Source organism: Podarcis tiliguerta (assembly GCF_965153285.1).
Source record: "Podarcis tiliguerta genome assembly, chromosome: 17".
NCBI lineage: Eukaryota > Metazoa > Chordata > Lepidosauria > Squamata > Lacertidae > Podarcis > Podarcis tiliguerta.
In genome coordinates this window covers 8,242,493-8,261,395 of record NC_139550.1, presented here as the reverse complement: position 1 = coordinate 8,261,395, position 18,903 = coordinate 8,242,493, and the positions used below count along the sequence as shown (strand labels likewise).

General features: G+C 43.8%; 1 protein-coding gene across 1 annotated transcript in view; it reads right to left on the bottom strand.

Moving 5' to 3' along the window:
* Positions 1-1,254: 1,254 nt before the first annotated feature.
* Positions 1,255-18,903, bottom strand: part of TNKS (tankyrase) — an 83,389-nt gene continuing 65,740 nt past the window's right edge. The window contains exons 26-28 of the mRNA XM_083419516.1: positions 18,220-18,376; positions 2,787-8,417; positions 1,255-2,525 (exon numbers count right to left, since the gene is read on the bottom strand). Coding sequence (XP_083275642.1) covers positions 8,331-8,417; positions 18,220-18,376 — 244 coding nt within the window. The 3' untranslated portion in view covers positions 1,255-2,525; positions 2,787-8,330. The remainder of the gene's footprint in view (positions 2,526-2,786; positions 8,418-18,219; positions 18,377-18,903) is intronic.

Sequence of the window (18,903 nt, the reverse complement as noted above, 5' to 3'; positions counted from 1 at the left end):
ATAAATTTCCAGTAATGGTCTCCTTTCATACAAAGTAATAAGAGGCTCTTTGGTCCTGCTTGGGTATGGTCTTGGAGAGGGAAAATGGCAATAGTGAACAAGCTGGTTTATTTGAAAGGAATTTGCTATTCCTCATTTTATCAATGAACCCTAGCCGACACCGGAACACAGTTTAAGGGGGATGGAATGAGGCTAAAGTGGAGAGGTGTAAAAATTTGCACCATAAAACAAAAGGCCCTTACATTATTTCTTCTGCACTTAATGTATAAATAGAAAGACCATTTACCCAGATAGTACAAAGCTGAGCTATGCTGCAGAATGCCATTTGAGTGTCAGGAAAACCAGGCACTGACTAAACTACAACGGGGTGGATCAACCCTATCAGCTTTAGAACTCCTGTACCTTTTAGATATCTGCTTTACTGCATATGTAATTTTCACTAAAAATAGCTGCACCTGTCATAATTCCCTCACAGTCACTATTGCAGATTAAAGATCCTTGAATTTGGATGACTGCATTATTATATCAGCAATTCCCCCTGCAATATTTTACTACTTTATTCTGGTTTTGTTTTTTGGCTAGTCCTAGGGAGAGGCAAAGGGACGCGGGTGGCGCTGTGGGTAAAAGCCTCAGCACCTAGGGCTTGCCGATCGAAAGGTCGGCGGTTCGAATCCCCGTGGCGGGGTGCGCTCCCGTTGTTCGGTCCCAGTGCCTGCCAACATAGCAGTTCGAAAGCACGTCAAAGTGCAAGTAGATAAATAGGGACCGCTTACCAGCGGGAAGGTAAACGGCGTTCCGTGTGCTGCGCTGGCTCGCCAGATGCAGCTTGTCACGCTGGCCACGTGACCCGGAAGTGTCTGCGGACAGCGCTGGCCCCCGGCCTCTAGAGTGAGATGAGCGCACAACCCTAGAGTCTGTCAAGACTGGCCCGTACGGGCAGGGGTACCTTTACCTTTAGGGAGAGGCAAGGAGCCACACAAGACTAACCCTCCCACTAGCTTCTTACAGATTTATCTCTTCCTGTCTTCTGAGATTTCAGAAAGTGTTGCTCACGCTGTAGAATAAGCTGTAAGAACCAGAAAGTTTAAAAGAAATAACGTGAGCTTGTGCATCCCATGCCAAACATTGCGGCAATGTGGAAAGAATAGCGAGGTACACACAGCTCTGGCAACAACCAGCCTTTGGAGTAAGCAATTGAAGAAAGTGGTGCAACCTTTGGTGCCTCCTAACACATGATAAAAACCGCCAAAAACGTTTTTAAAAAGTGTGTTTATTGAATCTTAATCTGTCACAAGTACTTATAGGTCAGACATTAAGTTAAAGCACAGTAAGATCTAAGTTGTTACATTGGCTTTATGCAAAATTCCATCACATTGGTTAAGTTAAGAGACTCTAATATCCTCTTTGAGCAAGAGGGGGGGAAATAAAACATCCCAGTTCCAGGTCACAAACAATGAAAGGCCATTTTGGGATTTCATATGTTCTTCTATGGCCAACAGGTATCAAGAACACAAGGCTAGCTATGCAAGCAAGTTATACAAGGGGTTTTTTTTTTGTTTCGTTTTTTAATGCAAAGCTAGTAGTTGGTAGTGCCTATGGAAATAACTAGGTGTTAAAATTGTTAGGAGGGTTGTATACACAGGTTGATGGCTACTGCAAAGTTGCCAATTGCAAAAAAAAGGAAAAGAAAGTTGAGATTGCATTGTAACAGACAAGCTTTTAAACCCTTTACCAGTAATACTTTGAACTGAACCAGCACACACACAAATCTACCTTCTGGTCGATCAGTAAGCTACAAACACAAATGAGTATTCACCGCCATAGACACATTTCAACTTCGATGCATAATTAGTCTTCTTTCTCCACCTTCACAGCAACAAACCACAAGGACCATGATAGGAAGTGAAGGTGAAAATATTGCCGTCCTCTGTGATCACAGCCATATTTTCCTCCAATAAAAACGTTCTTTTTATTAATATGAAGAAAACCCAACTCTGTGCTTCACAAAACCTCTAAGCAGACATGGTGGTAACCCGGGCGAGATTCCATTCTAAAAAAATTAAAATTCTGCATCCAGTTTCTGCAGCTTGTCTAAATTACCGTATATACTCAAGTATAAGCTGACTTTTTCAGTACATTTTTTAATGCTGAAAAAGCCCCCCACGGCTTATACTCGAATGAGGGTCCTTTCGGGCTGCTTGTTCTTCCTCCGCCGCTGCCGCCACCACCAGGTTTGTGGTGTGAACTGGCTAATACTCGAGTCAACAAGTTTTCCCAGTTTTTTGTGGTAAAATTAGGTGCCTCGGCTTATATTCGGGTCGGCTTATACTCGAGTATATACGGTATGTACTAAGCAAATATGCATGATCTTATTTCCCATGTGTTAACTATTTCATGTAATTCTACAATTTTCCATTATTTGTTCTATTGTTGTATTAGGGAATAGCAAGGAGCTATGAAGGATACTGAAGTCTTAGCCTCAATTTATGGAAATTTTATTCAACCAGCCCTCTGACTTCAGCAGACTACCGTATTTTTCGCTCTATAAGGCGCACCAGACCACAAGACGCACCTAGTTTTTGGAGGAGGAAAACAAGAAAAAAAATATTCTGCATCTCAGAAGCCAGAACAGCAAGAAGGATCGCTGCGCAGTGAAAGCAGCAATCCCTCTTGCTGTTCTGGCTTCTGGGATAGCTGCGCAGCCTGCATTCGCTCCATAAGACGCACACACATTTCCCCTTACTTTTTAGGAGGGAAAAAGTGAGTCTTGTAGAGCAAAAAAATACGGTAATTGCCCACACAGTATAAAGCACCAGAAAACTGTGTTTTGGTGCAGGTGAGGTTAGCAGGAGTCCCACACCCAATACTATCCTGCAACTTTTTTCAGTGCTACTGAAGAATCACAGAATACATGCAGCTTTGCTCCTACTGGGTACAATCCTGGGGAGCCATTTCTACATATGCGAGGAACCCAACTTTAGGAGAATTCCTTTGAGAACAGTTGAAGGCTTCTGTCGCTGACACAGGGTGTTGCAGCAACAACGACAAATCTAGTTCCACTTGCATGCATGAAGCCAGCTAAGAATGGGAGATTTATACTTGGGAGTGTCAGAAACCACCAGAAGTGGTATTGGTATTAGGATGCCCAATAATCAGATTTATGGTGGGTGGAAACATTAGAGCTCATATTCCTATGGACATTTTAACATTTGAGACCAGGATTGCTGCAAGCAAACGCAGCATAAAATGCATCAGTCTTCAGCCACCAATTTCACGGGCTCTATTCACATTCACAGCAGCCCACACACCATCGCCTGGGGAGCAGGGAAGGCTAGGCTTCTCTCGCAGCAATTTTGTTTGCAATGCGAACTTCAGCGGCCATGGATACAGCTCTCACATTCAAATACGAAGACTTCCATGTGACAGAACCTGACCGCAGCCTCTGCCCATGCTGAGAAGGCTACTGTAAATGTGAACTAAGGGAACAAGCCAGCTCCATTTTATCCATCAGCCACACAAACATGGCATTTTAATTTTTCCAGTCGTTATTTAATACGTTATTAAAATGCTGCCAAGTATACTACTAAATTAAGCAGATTAACAGCACTGAAAACAGCATCCAAAGTTCCCCCCGTGACGGGCTGTGATTCAGTATCCCGGCAGACGCTTTGATGTGCAAGGCCGAAAATTCAACACCCTCCCCATCCACGGTGATAAAAATATTGACTAGCTGGTGATTCGCTAGCCTTTAAGTGGTACGCCAAAATCTCCTCCGCCTAATGGTAGCCCTGCTAGCAGATCCTCCTGCCAATCTCTTAAGAGCTGGAACATATACAGGCATCCCACTACTTAATGCATGTCCTACTTGCAAGTGGCCATGTATACGTGCAGCGCTGGGTAATAATTAAATACAATCGTAGAATTCTAGAGATGGAAGGGACCCTGAGGATCATCTATTCCAACCCCCTGGAATGCAAGAATATTCAGCTGTCCCAAAAGGGCGACCGAACCTGCAACCTTGGTGTTATCGGCACCACAATCGAACCAACTGAGCTGCCCAGGCTCTTTAAGTAAGTCAATTAATTTAATAATTCAATTCAAACCTGGGAATGATGGGAGGGAGTAGGAGAGACCTCACGGCTCGCAAGGAGACTCTCCCCGGAGCCTGAAGAGGACGTCAGTGAAAGCAGAGGAAGCCCTGAAGAGACTGGAGACCCGGCGGGGCTTTGTTTACGCTGCTCAGCCGCGCAGGTTAGCACAGCAGACGCAGGAGCTTTCCCTTGCATCCTCAAGCTTCTTGCCAGCGCCAGAGCTTCAATTCTAGTTTGTGGATATTTTTGGATACAGTATTTTTGGCATGGATTGAAGAGACAGCAGCAGAGAGGGCATTTAAAGGGTGTTTAGAGGGCGCTCCCCACTTCACCTAATTTCACTTATGCGTATTGGGCCCCGGAATGTAACCCCTGTGTAAGTGGGGAGTCACCTGTATAAAGAAGATCCAGTAACTGATCTACTCCTCTTCTTCTTTTGCTTTAAAGGAGGATTTCCCCCCATCCTTCTTTTTGGGTCTTTGCATTGCTCTAAACTGTCCTGTGGACCCGCAATAAAAAACACAACCCCTACAACAGAGGCACATGCTGCTTTATTCCTGCTGCTGGGCTTACAGCAGCTGGGGAGAGGCACAATTTAGAGAACAGCACAGCACAGTTCCCTGCAGCACCGTTGCTTCTATCAAAATCAGAGTCTCCTATGCCTGGTTTAAAGCAAACAAAAAATGCATACACATCCTCACCACTCCGGGAGTTCAAATCATAGCTCGTGGAATATTCATGTTTTGCCCCAAGATTATGAGGCCCAGACAATTTAGCCAGAAAAGAGGGACTTGCCATCTTTTATTATCCCACCCTCTTCAAAAACACAAAAACCTGCTACAATTTGTCAGGGTTCCCTGGAAAAAAGGAAACAGCTGTTCTTAGAGAGTTCATTGAAAACACTTTTTTTATGGTGCAGATCCCTTTTCTACCAAGTATTCAACATGACATTAAGAAAAGGCAAATTCTGCAAATAACCTTTTGTTTCTTGCAAACCCCATTTTCGGCAAACAAATTAACCTTGCTGCTATAGCAGCAACATACCAGTCACAGAAATGGTGTGACTTGGGGCATCCAAAAAATAATCACCATGGGCTTTGTCACACATTTACATCTGCAGCTATATACTAAAAAATGTATAATGCAGTGTGATAAATGTCTCGTTTGCCAAGACATGCATCATACAAGTACATCTGTCAGGGATCTGAAGATAATGCAATGGCATTATATAATGTTGTGTTTCTATAATGTTGTGACTGAGGTCTGTTAACTAAATTCTGAGGTCTCTCAACCCAGTGAGTCAGCCCTCACTCTCACGCACTAGTAGCCCTCGTTCCCAGGGCAGGATGAAACTAATAAATTGTACAATGTTTATAGCATCTTCTTACTGCATTCATTTAAAGATAACACAATTCTTGTTACTTCGACTTCACAGTTAGAAGGAAGGGGTGCGCTTATCCCCAAAGCTCTTACCAGGCCTTCTCCCCAGAGCAAGTAAGAAGTTGTACTGAAATAATTACTATGGAATTTATTCTGAAATAAGAGGGTTTAGGAATCCAGTTTGTGAGTTCTTTGGGGAAATACCAGCTCCTGCATGAGAGAAAGGTGGCTATCATTTTATTCTGAAGGACAGTAAACACCAGGTGTGCATTTCATTTTTCTAAGACTATCCATGTTAGACTTTGAGATCTCTGAAGACTTAGAGCAAACATGCAATGCGTATTTTTCAAAGTCCGGCCAAGAAAGGGTTAACAGAATCACATAACTACAAGACAAAAGCCACTGCAAATGGAATTCCTCGTACAGCACCTTTTTTTACTCTGCACAAAACATCAGTTACAAAACACGGGCAGTTTAAAAGATCGGGGCCATAGTTTGAGAATCTGGCTGTTAGGACTCAAGATGAAATCTAAAACATCCATTAGGTGAACTAGCACACTGGAGGAGAAAGACAACCACAGAACCGGGACTTCTCTCTCCCAGGAGAAAGGAACACTGAACTTCCACATCCAAGTTAACCATTTAACTTAACTATGAAGTACGGCTGGGTTACGACTAACAACTATGTGAAGCTGGCGGAAAAGTCTTTTAGCTTGCAATGCAGTTGCCATATCCCCCCAGCTATGCTTAAAAACATAAATCCCAACATGAATGGTAATCAGAATTCTAACGGTGAAGCCCCAACACGCCTTCTTAATTAAAAGAAAAACTATTTTGGTCAGCTTTGGCCTTCAAAGTCCTACATTGTAAGCCAACAAACCCAACGAGACTTAAGTGGCCATGAACAACAGAAGGAAAAGGAAAGGTTCACAGTTGTCAAAGCTTGTTTCATCTGGTCTCTCTTAATATTAGGAGTCATTTCGCCAGCCTGAATCAAGTACTGATCTTGACCAATGTCAAAGTCTACATGATTATTATTGGCAAAGACATTTTTTCCAAAAGGTTTTTTGGGGTTTTGTTCTTGTGCTTGCTGTGTCAGCAGGTAAGATTTTTGCCACCATTTCCAAGCAGATGCCAGTATATGTTGTAAAATAATTGCAACAGTCTGCTGTTGTTACTCTAAAGGAATAATAAGAATAAAAACCTTTAATGGAAGAACTGTAATTTGAGCAATTCAACCTTCTTTGGCTGTTGACCTCCTCAGACTAAAGATTTTACAAGGTTATATTTCTACAACAAGCACTGCAATCTCTCTGTTACATATCCTATTTATAAACCTCTATTGCTACTTAATTTTCAACTTCTTCCTTTCTCCCCTAAAGCTATTTTGCATTGTTGTTTTTTTAAAAAAAGTTGCTTCTCTTGGAAAAATTATTTTTTTTTGTGGCTAGACCTCTGAAAATAGACGGGTGGGTCACAAAGAGGCTTCTTCACATACAAACAAGATTTATGGGGACAAATTTAATGGAGGGAAAATAACTGTCAGGCTTCTGGGATTAGATAAATGCAAATACGCTCCTTGATCAATTGGTGCTTTAAAAAAAAAAAAACCCCCGCACAATTTGCACGTCAGAAGACAGTTGCTGATACAGCACATGACTGAGACCGTCGGCAATGTAACAGTTTAGAATTTATTCTGGTTGTAAGCTTAAGGACAATTTTCACTTTCTCACAGCCCCTGTGTGGGAAAGATTTTTTTTCTCTTGGATTGTACCAATGGCGGGCTCCTGGCTCACCCCTCCCCCCCCCCACTGGCTTGTTTTCATGGAGAGAACTACATGAGATGTCCAGTTCAAACAACCACCGGGGCTTTTGTTCACGTGCTCATTTCTCCCTGTGTTGTTAAGCGCTGGGATGGAGAGGGCTGGGACGGGCAGAAGGAGCCGTATCAAGGCCCAGTGCTTCATCTCTTTCCAGAGAGAAAGCGATGACTGAAACATGCCATTAAACACAGGTTCCTCTGGCAGATTTATCCGTTTGTGTTCATCCTAGCAAAGTAACTCATACATTTCAAGGACAGGGGTGTTTTTAAAATGAGGTTGCTACATGAATACTAGTATGAACTCCTCTTATCGAAAGAGGAACTCAAGAAGGTCAGAAGGGCAGGTTTCTACCCTGAAACTACGCTTCTAGTAACATAAAAAAAAAAGAAGAGTTCATAAAAAGTGCAAAAAGAATCCCAAACCAAAGAACTAGATCTCTAACACCTTCTTGGACAAGAAATTCCTATTGCATTGTTCATTGATTTTAGTCAATTTGACTTTGTGCAAAAAATATCCTCAAGAAGGGCCTGGCTCATTTTCGTAACACAGTGGGGGCAGGGGGGTGGGGGGAGTAAAATAAATAGCCAACTAAGGACTTTTCGAAAAGACAACCAACTCTGAAAAGGCGGCATGGGTTCAATACAAGCTATGCACACATCACACAACCAGAGCAGTGGCGTCAGAATTTATTTTTAAAAATATGGTCTTGACCTAGTCCTGCTTGTTAAATAATGTTCCCAAACACCCAGATTGAAGCAATGATGTCGTCACACACATGGCAACTGCAGGGAAAGTGAGCCTGAGATATGTTGTTAAAAGGCAAACCTTTGTAAACATTTCCTCAAAAGGAATAGTAGCAATTGAGTACGTATCCGCTACTCACATCTGTTTATAGAGCAATGCTTTATAAAACACATACAGCTTAGTTCCAGGGTGACAAGCATTTCATAAAACGTTGATGTTTTGAAACTAATGTCATCCATCCAGTCCGTAAGTTATTAAAGTCATCTGATTTGTTTCACCAAAACAGCATTTACTAGGTCTTCTGCTCTGCGGCCGTTGCTGTCTGTGAGGGAGTATCTGGCTTTACAATTTGGTATGTAATCAGATACTCAGGGTAAGCCTAAGAACAAGAAGATAAATACAAATACAAATAAATTATGCATTTCAGAGGTTCAGAAAGAAATCACATTTCAGCCCACTTATGCCACCCCTCCCTATGATGCTGATGATGATAATGATGATGATGATAATGATGATGATGATGATGATGATGTATTACTTCCAACCTGCACATCTGGCTGGGTTGCCTCAGCCACTCTAGGTGGCTTCCAACAGAATACAACCCTTTTCCAGGGTACAGCACTATGCAACACTATGTCCACGTTCATAGGGTATCCATCACCCCTCCAGACATTTCATCCTCTATCTGGAAGATATTCCCTCCATGCTGCCCACCATAGTTATCTGATGCTCATTTCCCCCTCCTGCAAAAGGCCGCAGGAGCCCTCTCACCCACGGCCAGTTCCTAAGCTCTTCCTTTTCTTCAGAAAGAAACTACCATCTGAACAAGGGCTACTAAAGAGAAAGGGGAGAGCATTAAGAACTGAATGTCAAAAGGGCACGGGAGGTTGAAAGCTACGTTTTAGACATTAGGCTTTCTAAAGCATCCTCCACAATGGCAGCTGCTGGTCCAGGAAGCCGCTTGGAGTCTTTTTTCTGCCCAATGTTCAGAGCTGGTAGGCGAGCGACACTATTTTGCCTCCTGCAAGCAGCACGCTGGGACTTATTTATCACATTCATACCCCTGCCTTCCTCTGAGAAGCTCAGGGTGGTAATACAGGGAAGTTACCCAATTTCAACATTGCATCATAAGACAGAGGGGGAGTGTCTGGCCCAAGGACTAACAGAGAGAGGGTTTTTTTTGGGGGGTGGGCTTTTAAAAATGACACTGAATATGAATCAGTGAAACAGATGGAATGAAACCCAATGAAATGCTTTTGTTTTACCACAGGTAAATGCTCAAATGTTCCAGTGGCAAAGAGATATCTCTTGTTGCATGTATTATAAAACAATTTGGATCTTTTAGGAGCCTTTAGGGTTACCAGGCAGGGTTGACTATATTTTTTTGGGGGGTGGGAATTGAACAAATTCCTATGCCCCACAAATACAGCAGAGATGCATTTTAAATAAAAGGACACATTCTACTCATGTAAAAGCAGGCTGATTCCTGAACAGTCCGCGGGCCAGACTGAGAAGGCGATTGGGCCGTATCTGGCCCCCGGGCCTTAGTCTGCCTACCCATGCTTTACGCATTTGTGGCAGGAAACATGTAGCAATCACGTCTGCTTTGTGAAGCATGAAAGGCACATGTGTCTTTAAACATCCATATATATATATATATATATATGCAGGTTTTGGTGTCCTCGGGTGTCTTCCCGTGTAAAAGTTGGGGTGTCTAGGCGACGTTTCGACGAGGTCTCACTCGTCATCTTCAGGCTGGTGCTTTCGGCTTCTTGTTACTGGAACAGAGCAGGATCTCAGTGTTTGAGTTCCTATAAATACTGTTGAGGAGGTGTGGTGTATAGCCTCCAATGTTCTGGGCAGAGAGGAGGTTCCCAGGCTAGTGTGCCTTTTCTTCTTTTGTTCCTTAATTACTTGAGGGATATCTTGAGTGATTTCTTGAGTGATTTCCTGAATCCCACTTAGGTGGGTCATTAGGTGTGGATTAGTTGCTAAAGCCTTCGTGTCTTGAACTCTTGAACTTTGTGAAGAGTTTTTCTGAGAAGATGGCTGTACTGCACTTGGTTGTGCTCTGGCTTGGCTTCGTGTATAGGGGCGAGCTGTGGTTTTGTGGCCTGTGCCAGCCAGATCTGTGTAGGGATTGCAGGGGGGTGCAGCATCCGGAGGTGCCACCCTGGTTTGGCTACTGGATGGTGTCTGTAATTTATCTGTGGAGAGGGTCTGGGTTTGGGTCTGGTGTGGTTGATTGGTGATGGCGTTCTGTGTGCCTCTGGATCTGGTGTCAGATTTTGTGGGGAGGGCTAATTTCCAGATGTCTGGCAAGCGGGATGTGTCGTCACGCTTGTTCATGTTGTGAGGGTGTTTCTCTATCTCGATGGCTTCCATGATTATTCTCTTGTGGTGATGTTCCATGTTAAAGAGCAATTTGGAATCTGCAAAATTAATTTCGTGTCCTGTTTCTTTCATGTGTTGGAAAAGAGAGGAAGTTTTTTCTTCTTTTTTGACGGCATTCTTGTGTTCTGCGATCCGTGCATTTATTCGTCTGTTTGTTTGTCCAATGTACGTGGCTGGGCAGACTTTGCAGGGTATTTCATAGACCCCTTGGTTTTCCAACTGAATTTTATCCTTGGGGTTTCTGAGGATATTGGCTATTTTTTGGTTGGTGCAAAAGGCTGTTTTGATATTGTGTTTATGGAGGATTTTGCTAATTTTATCTGTAGTGCCCTTGATATAAGGAAGGAGGGCTATGCCATTGTTTTCTTCTGTGTCTTGGATTTTGGGGGGTGTTTCTTTTTGGATTAGCTTCGTAACCCTGTTTTGCTGGTATCCATTGGCAATTAACACATTTGAGAGATTCTGTAACTCAGTTGTCAAGTGGTCTTCGTCAGCCAGGCGTTTGGTTCTGGAGATGAGAGTCTTGGCTACGGAGTTTATTTGTGCAGGGTGGTGGTGTGATTGTGCATGTAAGTAGCGGTTGGTGTGTGTTTTTTTCCGGTAGATAGTGTGTCCTAGGGAGCCATCAGGTTTTTTGTAGATTAGGACGTCAAGGAAGGGAAGTTGGTTGTTGGCTTCTATTTCCATAGTGAATTGTATTTTGGGGTGTAGGCTGTTGAGATGTGTGAGGAAGCTATCCAGTTTTTCCTTCCCGTGTGGCCAAATTACAAAGGTGTCGTCAACATATCTGAGCCAAAGTTTGGGTTTGTGTTCTGACTTGTCTAAAGCATTGGTTTCAAAGTGTTCCATGTACAGGTTAGCGATGACCGGTGAGAGGGGTGATCCCATAGGTGCTCCTTCTATCTGTTTGTATCTTTGTCCATTGTGGATGAAGTACGTGTTGGTTAGGCAGTGGTTGGTCAGGTCCAAGATGTATTCGGGGGGATTGTATTTGTTTTGAATGGCTGTCAAGGCTTCATTAATGGGCACTTGTGTGAAGAGAGATACAACATCGAAGCTCACAAGTAGGTCATTGGGTTGTAGGTTTTGCTTCTTTATTGTTTCTATGAACTGGAAGGAGTTTGGAACGTGTGAAGAGATGGATTCTGCATAGGGCTGAAGTTGCTTGGCGAGAAATTTAGCGAGATTTTGTAGAGGTGAGCCTATGGAGCTGACTATTGGTCTGAGTGGTGTTCCTTCTTTGTGTATCTTGGGGAGGCCGTAGAGTTTGGGGCATCTGGATGATTTTTCTCTGGGGATGATTCTTAGCTGGATTTCTTCACTGATAGGAGAGGCTTTTATTTTGGATTTGGTGGTTTTTTCCAGATAGGTGGTGGGATCTGTTTTTATAGGTTGGTAGGTAGGGTCTTGGAGTAGATTTGATAGTTTTGCTTGGTAGTCCGATGTGTTCATCACAACAGTGGCATTACCTTTGTCTGCTGGGAGAATGATTATGTTGTTGTCTTTCTTCAGGTTGGTGAGTGCTTTCTGTTCTTCTTTGTGTAAATTGCTTCTGGGTGGTTTGCTGGAGCAGAGGATGTTGGTGACTTCAAGTCTGATTTTATTGGCTTCATCTGGATTGATTTTGGTTAGGCTAGCTTCGACTCCGCATATGATGTTTTCCGTGGGGATGCGTCTCGGGGCGACTGCAAAGTTGAAACCTTTGGAGAGTACTTTGGTTTCAGTTGAGGTGAGGATCCTGTCTGATATGTTATGTACTGTTTGTTATGTTATATGTTATGTAAAACCCCAGCTACCGAAAGGATCCTGAAACGAACTGAACTATCTCTAATCAGAAACGAACTACACAAGAAAAGATACCTACTAAACCAAACCAACAAAGATCTACTCACTCTTCACCTCAAACTCTGTAACAAAATCCACCCTGCACTCTGGGACAAATGCAAACAACTAGCCGTCTGGAGAGCTGAAACGGAGACCTCACACAAGACAGACACACACACCAACAAACTCCACAAACTAGAGAAACGCCAGAAGCCCAGCCACCCTCCACAACAACCCATGAAACAAACAGTACATAACATATCAGACAGGATCCTCACCTCAACTGAAACCAAAGTACTCTCCAAAGGTTTCAACTTTGCAGTCGCCCCGAGACGCATCCCCACGGAAAACATCATATGCGGAGTCGAAGCTAGCCTAACCAAAATCAATCCAGATGAAGCCAATAAAATCAGACTTGAAGTCACCAACATCCTCTGCTCCAGCAAACCACCCAGAAGCAATTTACACAAAGAAGAACAGAAAGCACTCACCAACCTGAAGAAAGACAACAACATAATCATTCTCCCAGCAGACAAAGGTAATGCCACTGTTGTGATGAACACATCGGACTACCAAGCAAAACTATCAAATCTACTCCAAGACCCTACCTACCAACCTATAAAAACAGATCCCACCACCTATCTGGAAAAAACCACCAAATCCAAAATAAAAGCCTCTCCTATCAGTGAAGAAATCCAGCTAAGAATCATCCCCAGAGAAAAATCATCCAGATGCCCCAAACTCTACGGCCTCCCCAAGATACACAAAGAAGGAACACCACTCAGACCAATAGTCAGCTCCATAGGCTCACCTCTACAAAATCTCGCTAAATTTCTCGCCAAGCAACTTCAGCCCTATGCAGAATCCATCTCTTCACACGTTCCAAACTCCTTCCAGTTCATAGAAACAATAAAGAAGCAAAACCTACAACCCAATGACCTACTTGTGAGCTTCGATGTTGTATCTCTCTTCACACAAGTGCCCATTAATGAAGCCTTGACAGCCATTCAAAACAAATACAATCCCCCCGAATACATCTTGGACCTGACCAACCACTGCCTAACCAACACGTACTTCATCCACAATGGACAAAGATACAAACAGATAGAAGGAGCACCTATGGGATCACCCCTCTCACCGGTCATCGCTAACCTGTACATGGAACACTTTGAAACCAATGCTTTAGACAAGTCAGAACACAAACCCAAACTTTGGCTCAGATATGTTGACGACACCTTTGTAATTTGGCCACACGGGAAGGAAAAACTGGATAGCTTCCTCACACATCTCAACAGCCTACACCCCAAAATACAATTCACTATGGAAATAGAAGCCAACAACCAACTTCCCTTCCTTGACGTCCTAATCTACAAAAAACCTGATGGCTCCCTAGGACACACTATCTACCGGAAAAAAACACACACCAACCGCTACTTACATGCACAATCACACCACCACCCTGCACAAATAAACTCCGTAGCCAAGACTCTCATCTCCAGAACCAAACGCCTGGCTGACGAAGACCACTTGACAACTGAGTTACAGAATCTCTCAAATGTGTTAATTGCCAATGGATACCAGCAAAACAGGGTTACGAAGCTAATCCAAAAAGAAACACCCCCCAAAATCCAAGACACAGAAGAAAACAATGGCATAGCCCTCCTTCCTTATATCAAGGGCACTACAGATAAAATTAGCAAAATCCTCCATAAACACAATATCAAAACAGCCTTTTGCACCAACCAAAAAATAGCCAATATCCTCAGAAACCCCAAGGATAAAATTCAGTTGGAAAACCAAGGGGTCTATGAAATACCCTGCAAAGTCTGCCCAGCCACGTACATTGGACAAACAAACAGACGAATAAATGCACGGATCGCAGAACACAAGAATGCCGTCAAAAAAGAAGAAAAAACTTCCTCTCTTTTCCAACACATGAAAGAAACAGGACACGAAATTAATTTTGCAGATTCCAAATTGCTCTTTAACATGGAACATCACCACAAGAGAATAATCATGGAAGCCATCGAGATAGAGAAACACCCTCACAACATGAACAAGCGTGACGACACATCCCGCTTGCCAGACATCTGGAAATTAGCCCTCCCCACAAAATCTGACACCAGATCCAGAGGCACACAGAACGCCATCACCAATCAACCACACCAGACCCAAACCCAGACCCTCTCCACAGATAAATTACAGACACCATCCAGTAGCCAAACCAGGGTGGCACCTCCGGATGCTGCACCCCCCTGCAATCCCTACACAGATCTGGCTGGCACAGGCCACAAAACCACAGCTCGCCCCTATACACGAAGCCAAGCCAGAGCACAACCAAGTGCAGTACAGCCATCTTCTCAGAAAAACTCTTCACAAAGTTCAAGAGTTCAAGACACGAAGGCTTTAGCAACTAATCCACACCTAATGACCCACCTAAGTGGGATTCAGGAAATCACTCAAGAAATCACTCAAGATATCCCTCAAGTAATTAAGGAACAAAAGAAGAAAAGGCACACTAGCCTGGGAACCTCCTCTCTGCCCAGAACATTGGAGGCTATACACCACACCTCCTCAACAGTATTTATAGGAACTCAAACACTGAGATCCTGCTCTGTTCCAGTAACAAGAAGCCGAAAGCACCAGCCTGAAGATGACGAGTGAGACCTCGTCGAAACGTCGCCTAGACACCCCAACTTTTACACGGGAAGACACCCGAGGACACCAAAACCTGCATTCCTGTACCCGTGAAAATCTACGAAAGCAAATATCTCACCTCTACGGGGAGGAAACCTTCCAGCTGACAAGAACCTACGAGAAACTAGAAATCCGAAGAGCCACCATCTTATGTGATCTCTTGTTCCTACGCAACTGCCGAGACAACAACTTAATTCCCACATGCTTCCAACTTAAATTCCACTCTAAAACCCCAGCTACCGAAAGGATCCTGAAACGAACTGAACTATCTCTAATCAGAAACGAACTACACAAGAAAAGATACCTACTAAACCAAACCAACAAAGATCTACTCACTCTTCACCTCAAACTCTGTAACAAAATCCACCCTGCACTCTGGGACAAATGCAAACAACTAGCCGTCTGGAGAGCTGAAACGGAGACCTCACACAAGACAGACACACACACCAACAAACTCCACAAACTAGAGAAACGCCAGAAGCCCAGCCACCCTCCACAACAACCCATGAAACAAACAGTACATAACATATCAGACAGGATCCTCACCTCAACTGAAACCAAAGTACTCTCCAAAGGTTTCAACTTTGCAGTCGCCCCGAGACGCATCCCCACGGAAAACATCATATGCGGAGTCGAAGCTAGCCTAACCAAAATCAATCCAGATGAAGCCAATAAAATCAGACTTGAAGTCACCAACATCCTCTGCTCCAGCAAACCACCCAGAAGCAATTTACACAAAGAAGAACAGAAAGCACTCACCAACCTGAAGAAAGACAACAACATAATCATTCTCCCAGCAGACAAAGGTAATGCCACTGTTGTGATGAACACATCGGACTACCAAGCAAAACTATCAAATCTACTCCAAGACCCTACCTACCAACCTATAAAAACAGATCCCACCACCTATCTGGAAAAAACCACCAAATCCAAAATAAAAGCCTCTCCTATCAGTGAAGAAATCCAGCTAAGAATCATCCCCAGAGAAAAATCATCCAGATGCCCCAAACTCTACGGCCTCCCCAAGATACACAAAGAAGGAACACCACTCAGACCAATAGTCAGCTCCATAGGCTCACCTCTACAAAATCTCGCTAAATTTCTCGCCAAGCAACTTCAGCCCTATGCAGAATCCATCTCTTCACACGTTCCAAACTCCTTCCAGTTCATAGAAACAATAAAGAAGCAAAACCTACAACCCAATGACCTACTTGTGAGCTTCGATGTTGTATCTCTCTTCACACAAGTGCCCATTAATGAAGCCTTGACAGCCATTCAAAACAAATACAATCCCCCCGAATACATCTTGGACCTGACCAACCACTGCCTAACCAACACGTACTTCATCCACAATGGACAAAGATACAAACAGATAGAAGGAGCACCTATGGGATCACCCCTCTCACCGGTCATCGCTAACCTGTACATGGAACACTTTGAAACCAATGCTTTAGACAAGTCAGAACACAAACCCAAACTTTGGCTCAGATATGTTGACGACACCTTTGTAATTTGGCCACACGGGAAGGAAAAACTGGATAGCTTCCTCACACATCTCAACAGCCTACACCCCAAAATACAATTCACTATGGAAATAGAAGCCAACAACCAACTTCCCTTCCTTGACGTCCTAATCTACAAAAAACCTGATGGCTCCCTAGGACACACTATCTACCGGAAAAAAACACACACCAACCGCTACTTACATGCACAATCACACCACCACCCTGCACAAATAAACTCCGTAGCCAAGACTCTCATCTCCAGAACCAAACGCCTGGCTGACGAAGACCACTTGACAACTGAGTTACAGAATCTCTCAAATGTGTTAATTGCCAATGGATACCAGCAAAACAGGGTTACGAAGCTAATCCAAAAAGAAACACCCCCCAAAATCCAAGACACAGAAGAAAACAATGGCATAGCCCTCCTTCCTTATATCAAGGGCACTACAGATAAAATTAGCAAAATCCTCCATAAACACAATATCAAAACAGCCTTTTGCACCAACCAAAAAATAGCCAATATCCTCAGAAACCCCAAGGATAAAATTCAGTTGGAAAACCAAGGGGTCTATGAAATACCCTGCAAAGTCTGCCCAGCCACGTACATTGGACAAACAAACAGACGAATAAATGCACGGATCGCAGAACACAAGAATGCCGTCAAAAAAGAAGAAAAAACTTCCTCTCTTTTCCAACACATGAAAGAAACAGGACACGAAATTAATTTTGCAGATTCCAAATTGCTCTTTAACATGGAACATCACCACAAGAGAATAATCATGGAAGCCATCGAGATAGAGAAACACCCTCACAACATGAACAAGCGTGACGACACATCCCGCTTGCCAGACATCTGGAAATTAGCCCTCCCCACAAAATCTGACACCAGATCCAGAGGCACACAGAACGCCATCACCAATCAACCACACCAGACCCAAACCCAGACCCTCTCCACAGATAAATTACAGACACCATCCAGTAGCCAAACCAGGGTGGCACCTCCGGATGCTGCACCCCCCTGCAATCCCTACACAGATCTGGCTGGCACAGGCCACAAAACCACAGCTCGCCCCTATACACGAAGCCAAGCCAGAGCACAACCAAGTGCAGTACAGCCATCTTCTCAGAAAAACTCTTCACAAAGTTCAAGAGTTCAAGACACGAAGGCTTTAGCAACTAATCCACACCTAATGACCCACCTAAGTGGGATTCAGGAAATCACTCAAGAAATCACTCAAGATATCCCTCAAGTAATTAAGGAACAAAAGAAGAAAAGGCACACTAGCCTGGGAACCTCCTCTCTGCCCAGAACATTGGAGGCTATACACCACACCTCCTCAACAGTATTTATAGGAACTCAAACACTGAGATCCTGCTCTGTTCCAGTAACAAGAAGCCGAAAGCACCAGCCTGAAGATGACGAGTGAGACCTCGTCGAAACGTCGCCTAGACACCCCAACTTTTACACGGGAAGACACCCGAGGACACCAAAACCTGCATTCCTGTACCCGTGAAAATCTACGAAAGCAAATATATATATATATATATATCCTGGCCCACCAAGACAGCAAACTATAAATGTGCTGCAGGAAACAGCATTGTCACTCTGACAGTACACTCAGTGGATGAGCTTGCTGCGCAAAGCATGAGGCAGCCCAGATGGACTTTAGTGACACACAGGCAGTGCGCATCGGTTGACTGGTACAGTCAATTAGCACATCAATCACCCAGCTGTACAGAAGCACCATGTACACTGCTTACCTGTTCTCCTCTATAGATAACATACTCAGCATATGCAAGTCCATTGACGCTTGGCCGGCCAATGACTGAATGATGCCCAGGAGGGGCATGGGCCATTTTCATGGTGCTAAACTGCAAGAAGGATTTCCCCAGCGTCACACGACAAAAGAGCATTTGCCTGAAAGGGGGAGGAAAACAAGATGAACAAAGCAATGTCACTAGCAGGAAAGAAGGAATGCTTGGGATGAGAAGAAGAAGAGGAGGAGGAGGAGTTTGGATTTGATATCCCACCTTTCACTCCCCTTAAGGAGTCTCAAAGCGGCTAACATTCTCCTTTCCCTTCCTCCCCCACAACAAACACTCTGTGAGGTGAGTGGGCTGAGAGACTTCAAAGAAGTGTGACTGGCTCAAGGTCACCCAGCAGCTGCATGTGGAGGAGCGGAGATAGGAACCCGGTTCACCAGATTACGAGTCTACTGCTCTTAACCACTACACCACACTGGCTCCAGTGTGCAGCTACCTGAAACTTCTTAAGCTATTTACTTTGAATGCCCAAAGTTCTTAGAGCAGTCAAAAGTTGTATTTTAGGCTGCATTTGTACAGGCTTTCTGGCTTACTATAGGTTATCTAGAAATGGCAACATGCTCTCACATGCTGCCCAACTGCTTTGCGTGAAAAGCCACAACCAGCAAGCTAACAATAATC